At 36.0% G+C, this 24,989-nt stretch overlaps 1 protein-coding gene across 4 annotated transcripts in view; it reads right to left on the bottom strand.

Moving 5' to 3' along the window:
* LOC138703260 (uncharacterized) overlaps window positions 1–24,989 on the bottom strand; it is a 64,647-nt gene that overhangs the window by 35,675 nt on the left and 3,983 nt on the right. For 2 of the 4 annotated variants that reach the window (XM_069830993.1, XM_069830994.1), the window contains exons 1-3: window positions 15,479–15,612; window positions 6,826–7,107; window positions 6,594–6,751 (exon numbers count right to left, since the gene is read on the bottom strand). In XM_069830993.1, coding sequence (XP_069687094.1) covers window positions 6,594–6,751; window positions 6,826–7,107; window positions 15,479–15,527 — 489 coding nt within the window. In that variant the 5' untranslated portion in view covers window positions 15,528–15,612. Of the gene's footprint in view, window positions 1–6,593; window positions 7,162–15,478; window positions 15,613–24,989 lie in introns of those variants that run through there. The other 2 variants (XR_011333019.1, XM_069830995.1) reach the window with 2 other exon arrangements.

Raw genomic sequence — 24,989 nt, 5'->3', positions numbered from 1 at the left:
CGCAGTGAAATAGTGATATAAAAATCGGAATACTGTATATGCACTCTGTTAGAAGTCTCCTAGGCCTATGATATTGTATGTAATGTTCCTGGATAAAGATGCTCCTGTGTCCAACAATAGCAGTGACATTTCGACGTTATCCTTCCAAGAAGCAGCGTATAAAGCTGAACCTTCAGGATCGAGATACGAGGCACATCCAGAAAGTAAGTTTCCCTATTTTTTTTTAAATAACACACTTTCAGGAAAACATTTGTTGGCAACAGGTACAGCAATGTTTCAGCTATTTTTCAACATAGCCACCATCAGAGACACTTGTCGTATCGTGGGATCAACTTTTATAACCCTCTGTCGTAGAACTCTGCCGCCTGTGAATGGAACCAGCGCGTGACAGACGTCTTCAGCTCTTCGTCGTTGCCAAAACGCTCACCGGAGGGCAGGAATTTCTTTAGGTGCAAGAAAACGTGAAAATCGCTGGGAGCAAGATCAGGACTGTAGGGTAGATGATCAAACAACTCCCAGCCAAATTCCGTCAAAACAGCTGATGTACGCCGAGCCGTATGTGGACGAGCATTGTCATGGAGGAGCACAACACCTGCAGTAAGCATTCCACGCCTCTTGTTTTGAATGGCACGTCGCAATTTTCGCAGTGTTTCACAGTAACGGTCAGCGTTCACTGTTTCACCTCTTGAAAGGAAGTCAATGAGCAGAATGCCCTTCCTGTCCTAGAACACCATGCACATCACTTTCCGTACCGACAGCGTCTGTTTGAATTTCGTCCTCACCGGAGATCCACTATGCCGCCAATGCATTGACTGCTGCTTGGTTTCCGGGGTGAAGTGCGAAATCCAAGTCTCATCGCCCGTGACGATCCTGTCGAGGAACTCGTCGCCGTCATCGTGATACCGTTGTAGAAATGTCAGTGTTGCTCCTAAACTTTGCATTTTGTGTTCGGGTGTCAGGTTTTTCGGCACCCACCTGGCACACACTTTTTTCAACAGCAGGTGCTTAGTGACAATCTCATGCAACAAGGATCGCGATATCTGCGGAAAATGGCTACTCAGCTCCGTAATCGTGAAGCGACGGTTCTCCATGATACACTGCCTCACCAGCTTAACACGATCATCATTGGTGAGAGACGGTCGCCCAATGCGCTCTTCATCATGGACACTTTGACGACTTTCGAAAAACTGCCTGCACAGCGACGCACCGTCTGCTTACTCATGATGTTCGGCCCATAGACCTGACAGAGCTGCCGATGAATTTCAATTGGCGCAATGCTTTGTGCATTAAAGAACTTTATCACCGACCGAACCTCGCAGGCGGCGGGGGATGGAATAAGAGCTTCCATTTCGGATCACTGCTGCCACGCTACTGGCACCAGGCGGGACCTGTCCAGTTGGCATATGATTGATACGTCATAGATCTGTTACGCATGCGCAATTGACACGGCTAATTACGTTTACTTTCTAGGGGAAAAAATCGGGAAACTTACTTTCTGGATGCGCCTCGTACATAGAAATTTACTCTTTTTCCCATCATTAGTAAAGTTCTTACTTCTGACATGTCTCTCGTTTCGACAGCCTCAGGGAGGGGTTTTTCCCTTTTCTTAGATTTAAAAGTCGCCAGTTCCTGCAAACACAGAAAATTGTATCAATATGGTGCTGATTTAATATTTGCAGTTTACAAGCCCGGTCCGTTCATTTCTCATTCCGTGATACTACACAACCTCTTCTAACATTTCGTGTTAATATCTTCATGAGTACAGTCTCTTGCGGAATGATCACCAATGTTTCAATTATACAAAGTGAATTATACTGCATTTATTTGAGATAGTAATAGATATCATCACTCCAGCATGAGCTCTTTCTTTTCGTCCTACCCCACAATAAATTTGTATAAAGTTATCTATCATTCCGAATATACAATTTGCTAATCCTACTTATGGCTTTTAAAGGTAAATATCCAATAGGAAGTGAAATCTGTATTGAAAACAGAATTCTATAACAAGTGAACACATTTAACTATTTAGGGTACCATCTTTCATAAGAAAAGGATATGGATACTAAAATAACTAATTTTGTAAACGTTATCGGCATTATTAATTCACTTTTCAAACCTAATTTAGTACAGAAACATACTCGTACAAGATTACAGATGTACAGCATTTTAGCACGACCTACTTTAGTTTATGGATCAGACGCCTGGACTTTGACAAGAAAAGATGTTCAACGTATAACTACCAACGAAATGAAATTCATGAGGAAAACGGCGCGATACACACTTTGGGATAGAAAACGAAATACAGAAATTTTCAAAGAATTGAAATTCCAACCTATATTACACTTTCTTCAAATCTATAGAGTTAATTGGAAACAGCATGTCGAGAGAATTCCAACAGAAAGATGGCCAAAGGCAGTGCTACATTACCGCCCTTCTGGACAACGATCTTTTGGAAGACCAAAAAAAAAAAAGATGGCATGAGATCATTGAGACCGCAAGAGACCACTAGGTCTAGTGCTTGAATTGGATGATGATGATGATGATGATAGTAATAGATAAAAATAAAACTAGTAGATAAGTTCGAATAACCGTTTCTCTGTCTATAATGATTATGAAAAAAAATCGAGTGTCTATTGAGAGGTCGAAAGTGGATATGTTGCAACAACGCAATACTTTGTTTATAGCTGCGAAAGTACGAAGCCTAATGCAGTAGTAATAAGCAAAGGATTCGCTTCCGTTATACCGAAAGAGAGGCCTTTCAGTGAGAAACGATCGGTAACAGCTGATTTGTAGATCAGGGTGCTTTGTAAAGACGGAAATTCATACATACCCCGTTATTTTTACGAATAAATTAAACAGAATGGAATACTTAAAGATAACCTTGCAGTCCATAATGAACAAACATAAGTAGGCTAATTCTCAACACCAGTGGGCCTTTTTTATTAAGAGTTTGTGAATAACAAAAACACTAACATTTATTAACAAAGGCCTATCCATACTTTCAGCTGAATTACACTGCAAGAAATAAAAACAAATTGCACTTTAACTTGGGCAGTGATCAATTCTGTGCAGAATAAATAAGAAAGTAAAATAAACTTCGTAGCATATAAAGATAGGCTAGTAACCGCGACCCTTGGAGCCGTATTCATAGACATTCTTAGCGCGGACTTCCGCTGGATGATCAGCGAACTAACGTTTTTCGTATTCATAAACCAGTGTTAGCGATATGATATGATATGAATCCTGTACAAGTAACCAGTCGATAGCCGTGGCTAGTTTAGCACGCTCGTAGCGCGGGCTAGTGAAATCTCTATGAATAGCACCCTATATTTCTACAGGCTGGAATAACACGTCCAGTCTCTGACATTCGTTGTGTCACAGCAACAAACGTTCTCGGATTTGGCGTTCTTCTCTTAGGCAGGGAATCTCAACTGATACAGAGTTACTGATTCATGCGAATTCTGTCTTGACTCCTCAAATTAAAAGCATATCTAGGTACTGTACTCACGATTAGTAAATTTTGGTATTGTCCTTAATTTACTGCACCATTAGAATTCTACGAACAGACTGGCAGAAGACTTGCTACTGCTGAGGTAAAACATAGGAACGCAGATAGACAGTGTACACTTGCCGAGCAACCCTTAGCAGCTATGCCAAATTTCTTCCGTCACACTGCAAATGTGTTTCTAATCAGTTAGGCTAATTTTGTACGTTATTACACAAATGAAGAGTTTTTCGAAGAAATGACAAAGGAATATTTTTTTCGGCTTGTTCTCCGCGTTGATATCTTACCACTCATATGTCTCAATACCCAATAGCTTTACCATAAATGGGATTCAAACTTCAGACAAACATTATTTTTTTCGGCTAAACTGTTATTCAAATACCAAAATGACATTTGGCTTTTTGGTTATTTACAATCTGAAGATTCTGTTCTTAAAATCTATGCAGTTATACCCCTTTCACCCTGTATTAAGGCATTTAGTATATTCGAACACACTTAACTTTCAACATGGACTTAGGATTTCCTCAAGGCTTACGTTTACAGTTTCATATAAAATTATCTATGTACGTCTTGATTTTCACTTGTTCCTTTATACAAACTCAATTTCAAGCAAACACAATCTTTGTCGACCATAGGTTCATACGTGTAATTCTGACTGGACTTATTCTGAAATTCAATCTTCTTTTTATTCTCAATGAAGAAAACCAAATTTGAGGTAAGGAATCACAGGTTTTATACAATATTATGAAGGAAAAAAACTGATTTGCTGATTATACAGATTGATTCAGAGTTAAGCTCAACAAAGTATGAGAAGAAAGAAAAGCTAATTTAGTACTTACATGGCACATAGTCTGAATTCAGTACTCCCTTCACCTCTGGTACTGTCTAGGACACTATCTATTCAGAATTCAGGTTTGATCTGTTGCCAGACGTACCAAGATTTACAGACCTAAATTAAAATTGTAACTGTAGGATAATATTAAACCTGGTCCAAATCACAGAAATCTCAACTCGAGGTTTCATTTTTAAGTTCACGTATAACATGGTCTATGCATCGACTTCTTAATTCGCACTTGTTTCTCTTCATCAGCTTATGCTATGCATAACTAAAGATTAACGACCGTAGCTTCATGCGTGTTATTCTGATTGGATTTATTCGGAAATATACAGCGAACTACGTAATTTGGGACAAGAACCCCGCATTATTTACAACATGCCTCATGACTTACCGAGTTCATATTACCGAAAAATTTGAAACGAAATAAGTTCTCAGAAGAAAATCCAACGTCTTAACTCTCAGTTCATTGGAGAAATTAAATACACAAATATATTTTTTTCAAAACTATAACTTATTTTAGTTCGCTTTCTCCTCTCCACTTAACACCAAACGAAATTTATCATTGTAAACAAGCAACGAACACAAACCCAAGTGTATAAACAACCGTCTTCGAACGCCGCCATTTTTCCTACAATCGATATGAATATTATGCTCTATATGTAATGGAGTTGGTTTTGATATATTTCAGCGGTAGAACACTCGACTGTAAATTGAGAAGTCATCGGTTGAAGAATAGGTTGTGATCTAATTTTTTGTAAGTACATTTAATTCTTAATTTATTGTTTCATGTAGTTGTAAGCAGTGGCGGCTCGTGATAAAATATTATGTGTGTTCACAATTTTGTGTTCCAAAATCGAAGAGAATTTGAAATCGTACGTTTTTAGCCTAATATGAAATGTCATGATTCCAATGTTTCACTGTCGAAAAAACCGTATATAAATTAAAAAAAACATATAATAATAATAATAATAGTAATAATAATAATAATAATAATAATAATAATAATGAAACCTAGTCTTTTTATTTCCAATTTTTCCTGGAAAGCCAGTTTATCCAGTTCTTTATTCTTCAAATTTACTTGAACAGAGTTCATTGTTTACGTCTGTTAAAAATAAAACAATTTACAAAAGCGTGTGTTCAGTAATATACTGTGTTTTGATTCACAACACACTGATACGCTATAGCTTATACCAGTACTGTAATCCCATTCGCATAGATTGATTACTATAAATACATGCCAGTAAATATTATTCTTAAATAATATACACCACCATACAGATATTTAAATTCATACCACCATCACATTCAGCCAGCACGTCTTTGAAAGCCAAACTATGCTATATGCCGACACTGAAGTATAGTAATTCACAAACTACACTCTCGTAGCAGCACTGTACACACATCCACATAAAGTAAACGTTCCGACAGTGAGATGCTGACACCTGCAGGCTAAAATACAGACTTATTAAATTTTCTCCTCGAGATATAGCACGTAAACGATAGGCATCGATTCACCTGACATCTGTAGGATAGATTCACTGTTCACTTCATGCTTTGTGCTCTTGACGAGTCATAAGCGGCCAGCGAAAGACAATTTTCTCCCGCGGATGCGTGAAATTTCTGTAACCTTCTTGAAAAGAGCACGGCTTGTACGTGAACGGATGTTGCCAAGTTTACATAAGAAGTTTATGCAAGATGCAGGAAGTTTAAAATACTCGATCCTGATATTATACATCCCCACTACGCCAATACGGTATTAAATAATAAAACTAGTCGTACATTAATGGAAGCATGGCGTTCACGTGCTCTTGTGCTCTTATTGACGCACCGCCACTGGTTGTAAGTAAAATAGTTCTTCCGAAAATGTACTTAATTTGGGCACATTTCTCAACCAAAAACTGTCATTCTTAAAACTAGGCCCGCCACTGTTCTGTTCGAATCGTTTCATTGATCTGCTACGAATGATGTGTGATATCTAGTGGAAAGAGTTTTCATTCGGCACAAACAGTTTAAGATCAGTGTTAAATATACTTTTCGCTCTAGTGTTAAAAGTATATTTCGGAAACTACTGTATAATAATTTCGGAAACTACTGTATAATAATCTATCTTATTTCAACATGCATATCTTGCGCCAGAAAATCAATGTTTAGGAATGGCTGTTTAGAATGTATTCAGGTAGCATGTCATTATGAAGAAGTCAATGACAAACTGTGATGTGGATCTTACTAATGAGAGAAAATTATACTCACTCCGCATTGGTTGTATTCCTTCAATATTTTGCTATCGGCGTCATTGATGACGATGCCACATTCGTAATACTTCCACGTGACACAGCTGCTTTGAGGCTTGTCAACAGTGACGCAACACGTGGAGGCGGTGTCGAAAGTGACGTGATATTCGGGCGCAACTGCAATCACACAGACACTGCAGTCAACAAACAGATGTTCATTTTGACGGAATAGTTAACAACAGTGAACTCACCCTGCACGATCATGGGCCAGTTACGGCGTTCGTTGCTCCAGACGTCGAACCCCTTTAAGGTGTAGACCTCTGTTTGGTAACAGTCTTTCATCCAGATATGGAATTGTATTACGAACTCCTCTCTGGTGTTGCCTACTCTCTGGCCGGAATCGCCTATTTGTCTGTTAACTGGTCCGTAAAACCACAGATTGTCTTCCTCAGCCTCGACGTGAGCTTGGAGTACGAACCTGCTGCCTTTTCTGACTCGTACGACTTGTGGAGATTTATGCTTGAGCACCAAGCCTTGAAATCGATCAAAGCAAACAGTTCAGGAGCCACTCTTGGAAGAGGATGATGCTAGAAGAATATGGATATCATGAATAATAGCTAAGATATCGTCGCCTGAATGCAAGAACTAGGTAACTCGAAATTTGCGTTTTTTAGTTACCTCTTTTATAGCATAGCAAAAATCGCACAAAATGTAATGCAAGAACTAGGTAACTGATCAAACGATACCAGCGACATCTATTTTTCAATATAACAAATAGGTAAAAGAAAACAAGACAAATTCCTTAGTGCAATAAATAAGTAAATAGGCAATGTCACAAAATATGAAAAATCAAGTTACCTAGTTCTTGCATTCAGGCGACGATATAATATCTTAACATTATATTGCTTCATCAATATGTTGTGGTGGGGATACTGTAAACCGATAGACTCCATAAATCTACTTTCAAGTAATCTCCTGAATTTAAGGAACAAAATCCAAGACGCCATGTACTGAGGCCACTTCACTATACCTTACCTATCCCACCAGTACATTGTTCAATGTTGTTACTCAAGGGAGAGGAGTAATGGATTGGCTTTGCCAGAGTGTTATTCGGAGTGTTCTATCATTTCACAGTATCTTCCAAACATAAAAATAGTCTCAGAAGTCGTAGATTTAGGAATATTATATGGGGCGAGAAATATTTCATTGGAAGAATGATAAATGCTTAATTTGTTCTGAGATTGTTAATAGTATCTTGCAGCACAACATGCGACGACATTACAAACCCTCATACCTACAAAGAATATCTACCAGGTTAGTTAGACATGTTCTTAATTTATTTATTTCGAAAAATTGTACGAAACTCTTGGTTATACATAATTCTATCAAACTAAATATGTTTAAATTCCAATGTTTGTTTTTACTTGGCTATTTAACGACGCTGTATCAACTACGTGGTTATTTACCGTCGATGGGATTGGTGATAGCGAGATGAGTCCGAGGGTTTGCCATAGATTACCTGACATTTGCCTTACGGTTGGGTAAAACCTCTGGAAAAAACCCAACCAAGTAATCAGTCCAAGGAAGAATCGAACCTGCGCCCGAGCGCAACTCCAGGTCGGTAGGCAAGTGCCTTAGCCGACTGAGCTATGCCGGTGGCTGAGGATGGTGGTCTGCCAGCAGATTTTTATTGGTTCAAATTTAAACCGTCTGAATTTTCAGTCTTGATTGTTACAATTAAGAATTCAGGTATGCTGTGTTTTTATTGACCTACTTCCTAAGCGGTTTCAGAATAAGAAGGCATATGGCCTAAGCCAATTGAGTGCTAGCAACAGTTCGACGTTGTCACACAGTGCACGGTGCACGAGACGTGGAAGACAGAGACAACAGATAAGGACAGAGCATATCAGTAACAGCGAGCGAGCGGGTCGAGACTTGTTTTTTCATTTGTGTGTAATGTTTAAATATAATTACTCTTACTGAAGTAATTCTCATCTCAAATTTTATTACTTCTTCGCTTCATAGATCAGTAGCTCTTGGAGTCACTGACTTGCGAAATAAAGTGACAGATAGAGATGGCCGATATTTCACAAACCGATATTTTGTCACAGATAAACCTGTGACAAAATATCGCTATCGAAATCTGCTCCGTATTCAGTATTCTGTCACCGTTGCAACGTCTGTGACTGATATTTTCTCCTCTACGTCGTGGGTTTGCACATGCGCATGATACAATAACAGCAATCGGGCGGTGGTATTTGATTATTTTTTCGTGATATTTTGTTCAATATTATTTTTTTCAAAGTGATGATATGTTGCAAAGTTATTAGCGGCATTATAATAATATTATCATGAATCTGACATTTTGTTTTCATATTTTAGTCTGTATATATGTTTTATAAATATTTTATGTATTCCCCGAGATCTTCACATTTTCATATTAAGCTTGCTGTCAATTTATATTAATTTGTAAGTATTTTCCACTCAATTAAAACCGAACGAGACAAAACTGGCTAATATGATGGGCAACTTATTTCGCTAAACTAACCTTCAAGTAGTTCCTCTCGTATTCCCTTTATACACCTTGCATATTCGAATCTGTGACAGGTCAGGTTTGGTTGGTTTAAGTTTTTATTATGCCTAGACATATAGGATCAACGACTAAACTAGCGTTGAGGTAGTTCCCTTCGTACTCCGCATATACAACTTGCATATACGAATCTGTGACAGGTTAGGTTTGGTTACTTTAGGCTTTGTTATGCCATGGATATACGATCAACTGCATCTCCACAAAAAATCAAATTCAACGATTTTCACTTCCGAAATCACCTAAACTACCTCAGCGCTAGTTTAACCAAATCCTTATAAATGCAACGATTTTCACATTCGAATTCGCCGAAACTACTTCAGCGCTAGTTTCACCATCTTATTATAAATTATATAATGACTACACAATTTAAATAGTAATAATACCATTGATTACCAATTCTTTATCTTGTGTAAAATCCTGTCTGAACAACAGTTTTGTTTTGTAATTATTTTCCATTGTTTTTCGGAATACTGATGTTTCGTTAATTTTTATTCTAACTCAATATTATAATGTTAATGCAGGATCATTAAATTTTTAAAACGATTAGGATAATCACATAACCTCAATTTCTCCATACCCAACTACATTAAAAAATTATAACTACAATCAACTACGATATAACCACTTGGTATATGAGGCTAACTTTTTACATGTTTCTGTTGAGTTAGCTTAGTATTTATTTGTTAATGGTACATGTACATAACTTATTTGTTGCATTTTCCCATATACACCACTGATGTGTGGCGTGTATAGAGAATTCGTATTCACATTGCACTGCTCTTCAATATTTCCTGTTAATTTTATCGGTGTGACAAAATATCGGTGTAATTCATGCATATTATGCTTACTTATCGATATAAAATATCGGTGTGACAAAATCACAGATAAAAGTCACAGATATTTAATTGTCACAGTCACAGTTGTCACAGATACTTGGAAATATCGTTTAAGCTCAACTCTAGTGACAGATATGTAGAAATTTACTTTGCTAATGTCTGAGAAAGAATGTTTTAATTCTTACTCAGACTTCCTTGTACAGCAAAACTGAACTTATTATTGTTTATTTCTCCAGAGGAAAGATAAGGTACAGTTTGTTTGTAGGGGCAGCCTAAGAATCTAGCGATAACAAAACGAAAACATATCTGTAGATACGTAATTTAGTATTGAAGTTGGAAAGTATTTTATTTTTCCTCCGTTAAATGAAGCCTATATAATTTAATTTAATTCTCTAGCTTATACATACCTAGGGGTCCAGGGTTCTACATTCTGGTTACGAATCTGGCTATAATTCAACGTAATCATAATGTGTGTTCATATATAATTCAGTACTCATACTGGAACTGTAGATTATTTTATTTTTCTCTGATAAACTAAGTCTATCTAATTTTATTTTATCATATAATTTTTACATATCTAGAGGTCCAATGTTCCATATTCTGGCTAAGAATCCGGCTATAAGAATATAAGCATATCTGTTCATATGTAAGCCTAATTCAGTACTCATACTGAAACTGAATATTACTTTCTTTTACTTTATTAAATCAAGCCTACTTAATTAAATTTAATCCTCAAGCTTATACCTACCTAGAAGTCCAGGATTCTATGTTCTATCACTCTGGCCTGTGGCAATATAAACCTACGAGTGAAGGTAGTTGTACAGAAGCGAATATGAAAACGTAATCCAATAATATCGTTAATATATTGAAGATAAAATTGTATATTAGAAAAAATCGTATAAAGTGTAATATATATATATATATATATATATATATATAACGAAAGGTTTTTAAAATAGAAATTGAGTTTTGGAATTATAAAATCTCCTCGTTCCTAGCATGCCTATATTTATTTTAAAAGTGAAATGTAGTTAATGTACTTCATTTTATAAAGTTTTCTAATGCTCTTAAGGAAGAATGTTGTTAATGCTCTTCGTATAATTCATGGAAAAAGAGTCAGGAGTGTTTATGTTTACAACATCATCCAAATATCTCATATGTTTATGCAATATTTCGTCTTATACCATGTATAATATTCCAATGAAAAGTGAAAATCGTACCTATGATTTTTTTAATTTTATTTAAATTCAAATATACAGAATAAAGAAATATAATTACAAAACAAACAAAGAGAAATACAAATAAAATAATACAAGCAATATAAAAAGAAGATACAGTAGTATTAACAAAATTTGAGACCGAATGAGCAGCGCTCATGCTCGGTCGCAGTTCAGATATAATATTAAAATAAATAATAATAATAATATAAATAAATAAGTAAAATAAAATAGGAACTAAAATATAATTACAGCGGCAATGGAATTATATAATATAATATTAACACTAGAGAAGAATAATATCGCACGTGAAAAGTAGGACTAATATATATTTCAAAATTATAGAATACAAATATAATATAGGTTGATTAATTCATACACATAGGCTATAAATTTATTTAATCAAATTGAAGATATTAACACGTTTCTAATTTTCTTGTTAGTGGGTTACATGTTAGAAGTTCTGGGTGTAATTTAGTTAAAGCATTGTACAACCGAGGGCCAAAATTTATGCTATGCTTTAGACCAGCAGATGTGAGACATTTAGGTTCTACTAATATTGAATTAATATTTCGTCTTGTGTCATAATTGTGTGTCTGTAATACAAACTTATTACGATTTTTATGATAAAATTTTAACAGCGTATACTTATAAATTTGTTCAATATTAAATACATTAAATTCAGAATAAATTAATTTAGTTGGATAATCGAAACGTTTCTTCAAACAAATTTTAATTATTCGTTTTTGTAGTAAATTTAACGGACTAAGATTAATTTTTGTACTTCCACCCCAAACAATTATACCATATTGAATGATAGACTGAATAATGGCCAAATAAACATTTCGTAGAACTCTAATAGGTAAGTAGCATCGAAGATTAACGAATTTATTCTTCTTTCTTCTTCTTTCCGCGTTCTATTATAATGGAACTGCTAACACATACTACTAATGTATTTAAAATATCGTACGATGAAGTAATACACGGTTCTGAAAATTGTACAAATAATTAACACGTTTGTTTTGCGTTATTTTCCAGGAGAGGTAAATTCAAGTAAGTTATACCACCTATTTTAATTGTCTCTTTGTCCTGTCCGAGAATATGAGATAACGTATACACTTCTAAACCACACGTCTCTGCAAGTCAGATTCTTTGTTCGTGAAGAACTGACACGCACTGAATCATAAGTTAGTGCTTTAAAAAAATTATATAAGGTAATTCGGGGGAAGACACCACACCTAAGGCATTTCTTGGCTATAGAACTCAAACCTGAAGTGATAAGGCAATACAAACAAATTCATCGTATTTTTCAATTACAATTGGCTCTGTGTGATGATTCGTTCCTTTCCAAGTACGTGTATTATTAACAATTTTTCATGTTAAAGGAACTCGTGCCTGGTGTGGCATCTTCCCCCATATATACGGGGCATACATAAAATAAACATTTTAATATTATGTATATTTTATTACAACTATGAAGAAACATCTATGAAATTAATTATATATTTGTTTCATGATTATTTTGCAAAAATTCATTAATTAGCACACAATTCTGAATGTTAGTACGAGCCTGCACCACATTTCATACAATGCAGATTATCACCACTGCAATCTTCGTGCAACCATTTCTTGCATGCGATGCACTGAATCCAGTCACACTTGGGACCTTTCTTAACGTGAAAGTGTCCATTACAAACAATACAAAAATCATCAACATCCTCATCAAAACTATTGTCACTGTCATCGTGACTAATATCATACCAGAGGAAGAAGATGAACTTCCACAGCTCTTTTTTCTTCCTTGGTTGGGAAGGTTTCTTTTTATTTCTGGCCTTTTCCCTCATAGTTTCTCTTCTCTGTCCTGTAGTTAAGACCTTAGCTGTTTGTTTTTTAGGTGCAGAGGGTTTAGGTTTTCTTACTTGAGGAATTGGGCTGATTGTTTTCAGAGCTGAAATTCCATTATCCGTTCTGATATGAGCAACTGTTGATGTAGGTCTACTGCCACATGCTCCGCTAGTGGAAGGCCCTGGTGAACCTTTAGTAAGGTTTGAAGATTCCATCAGTCGTTTCAGAGTTCTGTTTGGAATGCCATACATCCTCGCTACAGCCCATGACGTTTTTCGTCCATGCTTTACATCTTCAGCAGCTCGAATTAAATTTTATTCTGACCAAGATGTCCGATCTGTTTTTCTTTTGTAGTCTCGAGTCATCTTCTGTATAGAAATGAAATGTGAATTTCATTGTTAACTTTTGATACCTTTTGTAAAGCATCAGAGAATATGTAAAGTAATATATTGTAAAATATTATCAAATAATAACCTATCCACAACATAATTTACGGGTTAAATAATGTATTTCTTAACCATGTTGCATCTTCCCCCAGTTACAAGGGGAAGACGCCACTCACACTTACTTGCCTACTGCCGCAAGGTTGTTGCCGCAGCTGCATGCCTCGTGTGCGTAACAGAATGCACAACTCACGTATATAGCAGATATTCCATTTAGAATAAAATATCAGACCATGAACCTTAACTATAAGCAACGAAATATTATAAAGTATATACTCAGCGGGCTATATGCTCACATGATTCAAAATAACGGCGATGAAAAGCGATAAAGTAAGACAAATGCACACGCTACGTGTCCACCCCGTCAACACTCTTCAAACTAGAAGGTCCGCGCTGACCACTGCTGACACATAAAAGAACTGCAAACAAAGTTGCGTCTTCCCCCAACTGGCGTCTTCCCCCGAATTACCTTACAAAAATACCATACTCCTCGCTTGTGAGTGTTGGACTATCCCTTTGCGTATAACAGATGAAACACGAGAGCCAATTGCAATCCCTTCAAGAGACATTGTTACGGTAAGTTACACATCACACAAGAGAAAACAGTCCACATCTGAATTTGAAAATAAACAGATTCTATCTTCGTTTACAGAGACGGAATTCAGAGCAAAATATGCTGTAGGTTGGATATCTCTGTTTAGTCTTAAAGCGATAACACGCGAACCAGTTGACATAATTGTCATTCTTGTACTGTTGGATTCAGAATTCGGAGCTCTATCGAATGCCATAGCTTAAAATTCATTTCTAGCCATAAGTATTGTGCGCGCAAGAAAGAAACTAATACGCGACGCTTTAGCGAGACTTGCGACGATTTAACTAGGCAACACCGCTTCACTGTCACTGGCTAGTCGACATAGACCGGCCTGAACTAGCTCCGCCTTATATGCCTTCTTATTCTGAAAGCGCTCTAGTATTAGTTTTGTTTAACAAATATAATAATCTTGTTTGTTACAATATTTCATAGCATATACACAGGCTATATATGGTAAATATAAATATTTCAGCTCACGATAACAAAACAAAATACATTGTTTGCTTAAAAAAAAAGAACACACGTATTTGAGGACTCAATGGAAAGTGCACTAGTTGCACTTCATGAAGAAACTTCACTAATTTCGACCTAAACTATTTTAATTTCTTGTAACTTACGCCAACTTTTCTACTTAGTTAATATATTCATAAATAAGAAAAAATAACTATTTGAGCCACCGTCATAACTCAAATGTTTGTCTGCTGATCCGAAGCTACGCTCGGGCATGGGTTCGATTCTCGTTTGGGCTGATTACCTGGCTGGCTAATTTCCGAGGTTTAAGCCAACTGTATGGCAAATGTCATGTATTCCCATGGCAAAACCTCGGCCTCATCTCGCGAGATACCTTATCTCGATCACAAATTTATGGATGCTAGAAAACCTACTAGTTGACACAGCGTCGTTAAATAACCAAATTAAAAAAAACAAGTGTTATGAACTGTACTCGTATTTACTCTAACGTATATTCGACTTCTTACAGGGATATTGGAAATTTTATGCATTTATTTGTACCTAGTGATTTATTATTCAAGTGAATGTAATTTGTGTGGTATTCTGTATCTTCCGAGAAGGAAAAATTCTATTTGAACCAAATTTGTTTGTCCTTAGTAAGATAACTAGTTAAATTTATATGTATTTAATAGAGGGCGCAGTTTTTGGTAATACCGATACGCGCGAAATTTCCTACAATTATTTTCCTTTGCATTTGTCCTAGATACCTATCTTTTGTTTATTTTCGTCGATAAATTTAAACCATATTATAATTCCGATGCTGGCGACGAAGAAGCCTTCGAATTGCTGGAGTGAAGTATGTAATCAGGATTCTAAATGCAAGTAAAAAGCACAGAATGGATAAGACTGAAATTAATTAAATATAATTTACCTGAAATGAAGTACTTCAGGAGTATAATGATGGGACTTGCAAGAAGCATTTCGGTGTGCGTGAAATGTGTGCGTTACAGCGTGTAGATTGTACTGTAGTAAGAGATGATCTTTGCTGAGCTCTATGGAAATTTTGTTCAATAGTGATTTCCAGTTATCTGAAGTCAGTTCCGGGAGTTGAGAGATAGGCCAACCGCTTGACATAACATGTGAGATAAAGTTCACTCATGTAGCATTTTTAGGCTCAAGAAAATGTAGCCGTAATATTATATCTTAAGCATGGTGTCGGTAGATATAAAGAATATATTATGTGTGCACACTTGTTTGAACCTGTGTCTTCCCAATTTCTATTCTTATAACTGCAGTAACGCCATACTTTACACAAGTACAAGTACAAATGACCTGCGATCGGTCCCTAACCTGAGCAAGATTAATCCAGTGTCTATCAACATATCCACCTCCCTCAAATCCACTTTAATATTATCTCACATCTACGTCTCGGCCTCCCCAAAGGTCTTTTTCCCTCCGGCCTCCCAACTAACACTCTATATGCATTTCTGGATTCGCCCATACGTGCTATATGCCATTCCCATCTCAAACGTCTGGATTTGATGTTCCTAATTATGTCAGGTGAAGAATACAATGCGTGCATTTCTGCGTTGTGTAACTTTCTCCATTCTCCTGTAACTTCATCCCTTTTAGCCCCAAATATTTTCCTAAGAACATTATTCTCAAACACCCTCAAACAAACTGTGAAGTTTTGTATATCACGTTCCCAATAAGCAGCCTCTGTAATGTGTACTCAAATGTGACAGTATGCATAGAAAAAGTTAATATGTATGTATGTATGTATGTATGTATGTATGTATGTATGTATGTATGTATGTATGTATGTATGTATGTATGTATGTATGTATGTATGTATGTATCGTCGGTTTGGTTCCGCTGGAATCTCAGTCAAGGAACATCAGCTCGCACGGAATTCGCGACCATATTGCTGTAAGCGCAATAGACATTCGACTTAATATACGTAAGGAGATAATAGTATCTCTGAAAATTGATGCTGCAATTTGTATGGACCGTCATTTCTTGGGAATTAATGTTCATTTTCTCAATGGCAGTCCTACCATAATTGTACGTACTATAGTAGTTGCAGTTTCAGAACTTTTAGGCAGTCATGACCCTGAAACATTGAAGAATGTTGTCTTAACTGTTTGTCAGGCTTATGACATTTCAGTGCAACAGATGTATTGAATAATCATAAATAACAGGTCGAATATGATTAAACTCGTGAAGATGCTTGGACTTGATCAAATAGATGGTCATACAATAACGCTGAAAATGACACGAATGATACCTTGCATATTACGTGGAATGAAACTGAAAATTCTGTATTAGTGTTTGGGACTGAAAGTAGTAATATTTTCAGCGGAGATGGAACAGCGTCGACAACTTCGCCAGCAGAAAGTCCGAGATACATGGTTGGTTCTGAGAGATGTGCAGCTCATACTCTTCAGTTGGCTGTAAATGATCAAGGTATATGTATTTACTATAGGTAAGTGATGTCCTGAAAGGTTTCATAGTCAGTCGCACTATTGTCCAAGCGCGGAACGTAAGCAAAAAAATTGCGTGCACCTACTGTAAGAGCCGTAAGAGGTGTGTTACAAGACAGAGAAAACCAATACGGCTCCACGAGCCGTTCAATGTACAGCCAGGCCGGATTCCTGAATCCACCGACTATAGCCGAGAGAAGCCGAAATCGTAAATCACAAACTCTCCACTGTCTGCGATGTGCGAGAGAAACTTTCACACAGCACATTCCTCTCTACGTCTTGTTAAAATAAATGTTCAAAATTTCTATGCAAAATAACCGTCGTTTAAAAAAAAAACAAAAACTTCAATACCTAATCAAGTTTCCGGTTATGATGCAGGCGTGTTTGTTTTCCTTGTTGAGGAGTAGAAGAAAGGGTACTGTTAATTAAAGTTGTTAAATTGTAAAAACTACGTCTTTGACTGTAAACAAAATGTAAGTATGGTTAGTTTTAACAGACGGAGGTTATTCACTCTTGGCACAGAGACACGTGTAAATGAATAACACATTATATTCGTATTTATACACGATTTAGGAAACACGTTAAAGAAGTCGATGCTTAAGAAAATAATTTTTATGCGTTGTATTGGCTGTAAATTCCGATAATTCTTGAGAATGTACCCTCATTATCAGGGAACGGATTTATATGGACTAAAAATATATGAAATATGTAAATATATATGTAGTTATTTTTACCAAAATATGGAATTAAATATGGATTTTTACCAAAATATGGAATTAAATATGGACTTAAAATTATAAAAAAATGACTATGTACGTTAAATATTGGTACATTTTAATCAAACTAAACAAAAAATATAATGGACGTACCTTATCTTCCAATGTAGTTTCAACAAAACACAATTTTTATTGTCTGTTACCATAACAATAGGTTACAAACATTTCTTTCAAGTGCTGAAAAGTGAATCTTCTTCTATTGTCTCTGAGGATAGATTTATACTGACTAAAAGAGCGTTCGACGTCACAAGAAGTAACTGGTACATAATTCAATTTCACAATGTCTGCTGGGGATAAGTCCAAGTTAATCTTCACTGTTGATTCACCACTCATCACAGCAACAACCTTTTGTAGTTCTTCATATCCAGGGTTTTTTGAAAGTACAGTGTCCACCTTAGCTCTTACTGCATCTGCAACTTTACCTCTACCACGATTCAGTTGTTCCACAGTACTATTTATAATTTCAAAACTTTCAGATAGTGAAAGGTGCCTATTTTGGAGACTTTTGAGCGTTTTTATGATGCATGAAAATGTATGCTGAATGTGAGCTAAGTCATTCTTCACACTTATGTCACAGGTAACTGTTTTCGCAGTATCAATTGAGACTGCATCTTCAGAGTCCAATGCAAGGAGAACATTGTTAATAGAGTCTATATGTTCGGCATAATATTCAACTGCTTCTAGCCATGTACCCCATCTAGTTAAAATTGGCTTTGGTGGCAATGGAATTTCAGGGTACATTTCTTTCAACACGTTAACTCTACTGGGAGCTTTGAGAAATACTTTTTTCACTGATGAAATCAACAAATCTACTTTAGGGAAATTGTCTCTGACCACTTCTGCCACACGATGAAATGCATGCGCCACACAAGTAAAATGAGTCAATTTAGGATATACAACAGATAATGCTTGTCCAGCTTTGACCATATAAGGGGCAGCATCGCTAATAAAGAATAACACATTATCGTACATAATACCCTTTGGCCACAGGATACCCATAGCTTCGTTGAACAGTTTAACTATAGTTTTGTTATTGCACTTTTCTAGAACATCACAATGTAAAAGAATTCGTTCAGAATATTGTTCACTTAACAAACCGATAACTACATTACCAACAAGTCTACCTTCTTTGTCGGGAGTCTCATCAATGGAAACCCAAATTGAACTATCTTTAATTTCATCTCTTATCTTCTGTATTGTCTCATCGTAGATGGATGGAGCATACGTCTTCCTAAGTGTTGACTCATCCGGGATTGTATGTTGAGTATATTTTTCAAGGAATTCCCTGAAGACCTTATTCTTTAGTTTGTAGAGAGGAATATCAGCAAGATGAGAGAACGGCACAGGTCGATGTTAAACTCAGATCTTACATTCGATGTTGTTGGTTGTGTTAAAAACAATTGTCTCTGCTTGGAATTTAGTTGTTTGTTGGCCTGATGTTTACTAGTTGTAATGTGTTGTTGCACCAGGAACTTTTGTGTAGATGATACTGCACACTGACACAAATTACAAAATAATATTTTATTGTCAGTTGATAAACCATCTTCTTTAAATTCTGAAATGTAACTTGTTAGTTTTGATTTTAAATTGACTGAATGACGTACTTTTGGCATATTTACCGTCTTTATAGTATGATTTACAAAACTGAACCTATGTGTACTCTGACTGGCATTTAACTGTTGAGCTGCACAACTGAAGTCTGTTAAAAATTTTAAATTAAATTAATACAGTTTTGTAACTTACTTTCCCATTGTTGATAGGACTGCTAATTTTCAAATAACTCTGATGTTAAAGGGATTACTGAACATGTGTTTAAATCTCTATTGTTGAAATGTATTTTTAAAAGTTAATGGAATTTTGTTTTGTTTTATTGTTAAACCTAATATAATATGGACTGTTTTATATGAAATATGGAAAATATATGGAAATTAACGAAAATATGTACTAAACTCTAAAATATGGAAAAATATGGAAAATAAAAGTAGGATTTTTCAACCCTACACATTGTGAAACATAAAGATAATGCAAAATATAAATTATATTAGCTTTATAAGTAAATATGTATTTACATATAAATCCTTTCCCTGCTCATTATCTATGTGAAATGCCATTAAGGAAGATATATATATTAGCAAGGAAAGATATTTGTTACGTTTGAAATAATGGTTTACAAGAATCTGTTTTATACGTCCTGGCAGTGCTCACACACACACGCACACAGACGTATATATATACGTATATATACTTATATATATATATATATATATATATATATATAGTCTTTGAAGAATTTAATCATCTTTTAATATTTCATAACATAGGAAGGTTCAACGAAAAGTGGACTCTGCTGTTAGTCGTCCGATTTTGTCATTGCTAATCCCAAATGATACGGGTATATAGCATATCCTATTAAATTAAGAAATAAATCAAATCATGGTTTAAAAACTAAATTAATGAATAATAAAGAAATATACGAAATGAATAAATAAGTAAATTAAGCATGATATTGGGCCTACTCACCAAATTTAAATGTACTGCTCAAAGTGACCACATTCCACTTCCAAATATTTATCGCACTTTAGGATAAAGAACTGCATTGGAATGTTATTAGCCTTTTCGTCCGTAAGTTTTTTTTTGTTCAAATCACCACTTTTTATTACACAGATATCCCATACATCTGCACTTACGAGGAAGTTTCTAAGCATGCGATTGACAAGGACTCGTGTTTCGGGATACTTTCGTCTCTATTCAATTTCTTGTAACCTTTCTTTCTCACTTAATGTTTCACAATAAAAATTCTCTATATTACACTGAAAGACATTTCACTCTCTATCTTTACCAAATATCAACACTCACAAAATAATGTCACAATGAACCCAATACGTGACCAATACACCTGCACTTTATTTAGTCAGCCCGGCTGTTTTAAATTGGTACACACTGCACCGCACTACTGAGGACGTTAGCATACACTTGCAGCATAGGTTCAAAAGATTTCACGTGAGTATTTGTTAAAATTGCTACAGTTCACAAGAGTCACAAATTAGAAATAAACAAAACATGTAATTATAATTTCTTGACCTAAGTTAAGTAAAATATCTTGTACTTTTTAAGCGAAAAGAAGTTAGGCTACAATATTTAGAAATCAGTAGGGTAATAATTTCATTGCCTCTTATTGAGGAGAGATCCACTCTCATAGACATGGTCAAACTCTATGTGCACATTTGTCACTAGGTTTCCTTTGATTGCTTCTTTTAACATTACTTTTTGCATCTCAGTAGGTTTTGAAATGGTTCTTTTGGAGACAGCAGATTTCCTCTTCGTCGAATAGAATCTTTGTCGTTCAATATTGGCATGTGTGGGTTGAACTAAGGAGGGTGCACTAAATGAAGCGTGTCACTGGATTCAACTTCTTTAGTTTTCTGGCATAACTTCTGTGTTCTGTGAAGGAATCGTTCAGCCTCCTGACGAAGTTCGGGAATAATTTCGTCTGACGCATTAGCAGCAATGCCAGAAATCATCTCTAAAAGTGTTTGCAGCTTTTGCCGTTCACTCACAGCTTCTTGAATGTGTACAGGTACACTTTGTAATGATCTCATCAGACTTTCAGAATGCTGGTTGAATGATGTGCTACCGTCTTCCTTCGTCTGTGTTGCCGAAATTTCGACTTCATTCTCGAGAGCAAGAACACTCTGTAATTCTGTTTTCCTCTTCACTCAAAAGCAAGCGTGAACATGTTTGCACATATTTCCTTTAATAAGGTGGTCAACACATGTGCAAGTAAATTGGTGCACGCAGACTTTGCATTCTGGACATGCTAGCGGGCATCCACTACATTCATCACTACTAAAGCACACCGTGTATTGTCCTCTTGATTCATGGGTCGAGTCAACGCTCCATTTAAGGGCTTGAATTTGTCGAACCATGGAATCCGCTACTTCCTCACTTCGTTTGTGACTTTGAGCAATTTTCTTCATTCTGAAAGTAGGTTTGTTCTTTGCCATTCGTATCATTCTATCGAACATAACGTCCCTAATCAGTCGAAGAAGTAATGAAATTATCTTGTCAACCCTTCTGTTCTTTTTTCCATCCATGTAACAATATTTTAGCTTCTTGTGTAAGGCCTCTAAATACATGTTCGTGTTGAGACCTGTTTGGAGACGATAGCAGAAAGCCCACTGCTGAGGTCGATTGGCGTAGATACTACGAAAGTATTCGCCAAACGCCTATGTATCAGGATCGTCATTACAAGAGGATAGGAACGCAAACATTAGCTCTTGAAATTCATCTTCGTCTAAAGTTCTAACAACATCCTGCATGATTTATAAACTTCAGACTGCCTCATTGGGTCTTTAATCCTATTCAAGTTTTGCCTCCAATTCTTGTCAATATGCCATATGCATAATAAGTGCTGGTCCGGCTGACCCATTACCTCTGTCCACGCGTTTATATAAGAGGGAGAATCATCAGACATGAACACTTTGCTGTGTATTACTCCTATCAAATTTCTCACGGAAGTAAAAAATTGCACCATCGATAATGAATCAATTCTGTTGCTTATGCATTCTGCCATAGGCACACCTGCTCCAAATTCATCCACTGCAAGTAAAGTTGTGATTTGAAAGTCATGTTCAGTTGTGCCATGTGTGCTGTCAATACAAATTTTATCCATTGCAAACTTTGAAAACTCTTTTTGGTAGGGTGTCATTAACACCAACATAAAGTCATCTCTTTTGAGGATGCCGTCAGGACTTTCAACTCCCTGTGGTTTATAGTAGAGGACAGGACTGTCAGCTTCCAAAGTCTTCTGGTCTTCAACCCACATATGCACGCTCAAGGCATCATTACTGTGTATTTTATCGGTGTCCAAATCAAAGTCTCTCACATCATTTCGCAGATCTTGTTTATCTATCATGTGGATTCTCTCTACTTCATGTTTTGTAGCCACGTCATTGCGGATATCATCTAGTATGTGCTCAAAAGTCACTCCGTTTTTTATTTTTCCAGCTAGAATTTTTCTCTCTTCTTTTGAAAGTCGTGAATACTTCACTGACATGAAGTGGCCTGCATGACTATTGGTGTACTCCACATGGATTTCTTCCTCATTTGTTGTCACTTTAATACGAGCTGGACAACACTTGTCAATCTTCTGTGATTCTCTCCATCTGATCCTTTGTGCTCCGTTGGCGTTGCCTCTGCTTACTCCGGATCTGTGGCAAACATAGTAACTTATGTTCCCTTTCGATGATCGCTTCACTAATGATGCCATATCATCCTTCTCTTGCGCAGTCTTCCAAGCTTCAAATTCTGTACAACAAAAACAATAATGAAATAGAAGTACCTAAGTTACTAACTTACTTACAAATGGCTTTTAGAGAACCCGAGGTTCATTGCCACCCTAATAGAAGTAAGTGAATGCTATAAAATCGTTGTTTATATGTTTTCTTTTATATTAACACTCACCTTCATGAGAACTGAAAGTTAGTGACGAAGTTTCAATAGGGAAGTCATGGCTGTTCTGCAGATGTTCGTGTAGGAATGTATATGTGAGGAAGCAGTCATCACAAAAAGGACAAAGAAGCTTGGGAACAGCATAGATAAGAGATTTAGCATGCTTGCGTTGTTTGTGTCGCCTCATGGTGCTTATGTCAAAAAATATTTGACTATAATCATCACATTGCACGTTTTTCGTTATTTTTACTGGTTTTAATGCAGTTTCTTATGATTGTGCACATGATTAAGTAAATCTTTTTCGGTTTTGAAGACAGTGTCACATCTGTAAAAACAATATTAGTACCTGTATGTAGGTAAACATAAAATAAATCAATAAAGAAGCTACATAGATATAGCCTAGTCTACTCATATGTTGTCCTAAAACCAGGGACAGACAAAACTCTAGAATTTTCAGACGCCAGTTCCTTTTCTCAATAGCCACTGCATTTTACCTGCACATACAATGAGAAAACCATTCGAGCTAAGATAAAGATACATTTACTTAAATATATTCAACAATATTATAATTAAGTAATAAAACACACTTCACGCTCGAACTACTTTCTAGGAACGCTTTTATTAACAGAACTTTCAAATTGGGAGGGCACTGGGGTGGGCAAACCAAAAATGTATGTGAAAAAATGCACATTACAGTCTATAAAATATTATTTATTCGCACGAAGACACAACAGTTTCAATCATATTGTACTATTTACATTGATAGATTTTGGATTTTCCACCCTTTATGCCTATACGCTCGTTTGAGGTTTGTGATCAGAGGAAAAACAAAAAACAGACAAATCAATCTCATAATTGTATTACACACCAAAAAAAAATTCCAGGATATCAAATTGTACTTCGATTAGGGGACTTCGGATTTTCTTCCTACTCTCAGAACTTACCCCATAGGGTGTCCTGATGAAGTAAACTTTTCCTTTCTTTCGTATCAAAGAACCTCTCTCTCCCATTCCCCCAGAACAGAAAAAAGCTCTTTATCGGTCGTATCCCAGAACCAAATATTACTGCTTTTAGTGATTAAGGGATGAAACCAAGGGAGGAGTGGTTTGTCCGAATTGTGTTTATTTCTTGGCTGTGAAAGTTATAAGTGTGAAAAATTTGGTAAATATTGGTCAAAATGTGTAAATTTGTATAGAGAACATAGATACATACAAGTAGATACTTACTGTACTGTTGACACGCATTTATAAGTTTCGCAATAAACTGTAAGAATGTGTGAGTGACTACGAAGTCCGACTGCTACAGGGCACTAAATAAAATTCATAACAAACTCGACTCATAATTTCGAACCAAACAGTTTAACCCATTTATGCCCACTGGGTCGTTAACGACCCAGTGATTATAATTTGTATAAAATATCCTGGTAGTGTTATATTGTGACTTCTATAAATTAGGTTGGTAACTGAGAGTGTTGTCTTGAGTTATAAACATCTGTGTTTGATTAGTGCTGCTCCATTCACCTTTTATTTGAAACTATCTCTCAGCTTGCGTAATTGACTAGAATTCTGCAGCACACAGCTAATAATTTCTATTTGTTGGCATGGAGTGTGGCTATTGTCGAGCTTCTGAATACGAATCTAAAACATCAAAATGTAAGTAATACAATATATCCTGATAGCATTGTAACAGTTATAGTAATATAGCAACAATGACAATAGTTTTTTAGAGTGGG

This window comes from Periplaneta americana, chromosome 7, assembly GCF_040183065.1.
Source record: "Periplaneta americana isolate PAMFEO1 chromosome 7, P.americana_PAMFEO1_priV1, whole genome shotgun sequence".
Lineage (NCBI taxonomy): Eukaryota > Metazoa > Arthropoda > Insecta > Blattodea > Blattidae > Periplaneta > Periplaneta americana.
The sequence above is the reverse complement of the archived record's forward strand: the minus strand, read 5'-3'. Positions and strand labels throughout refer to the sequence as shown.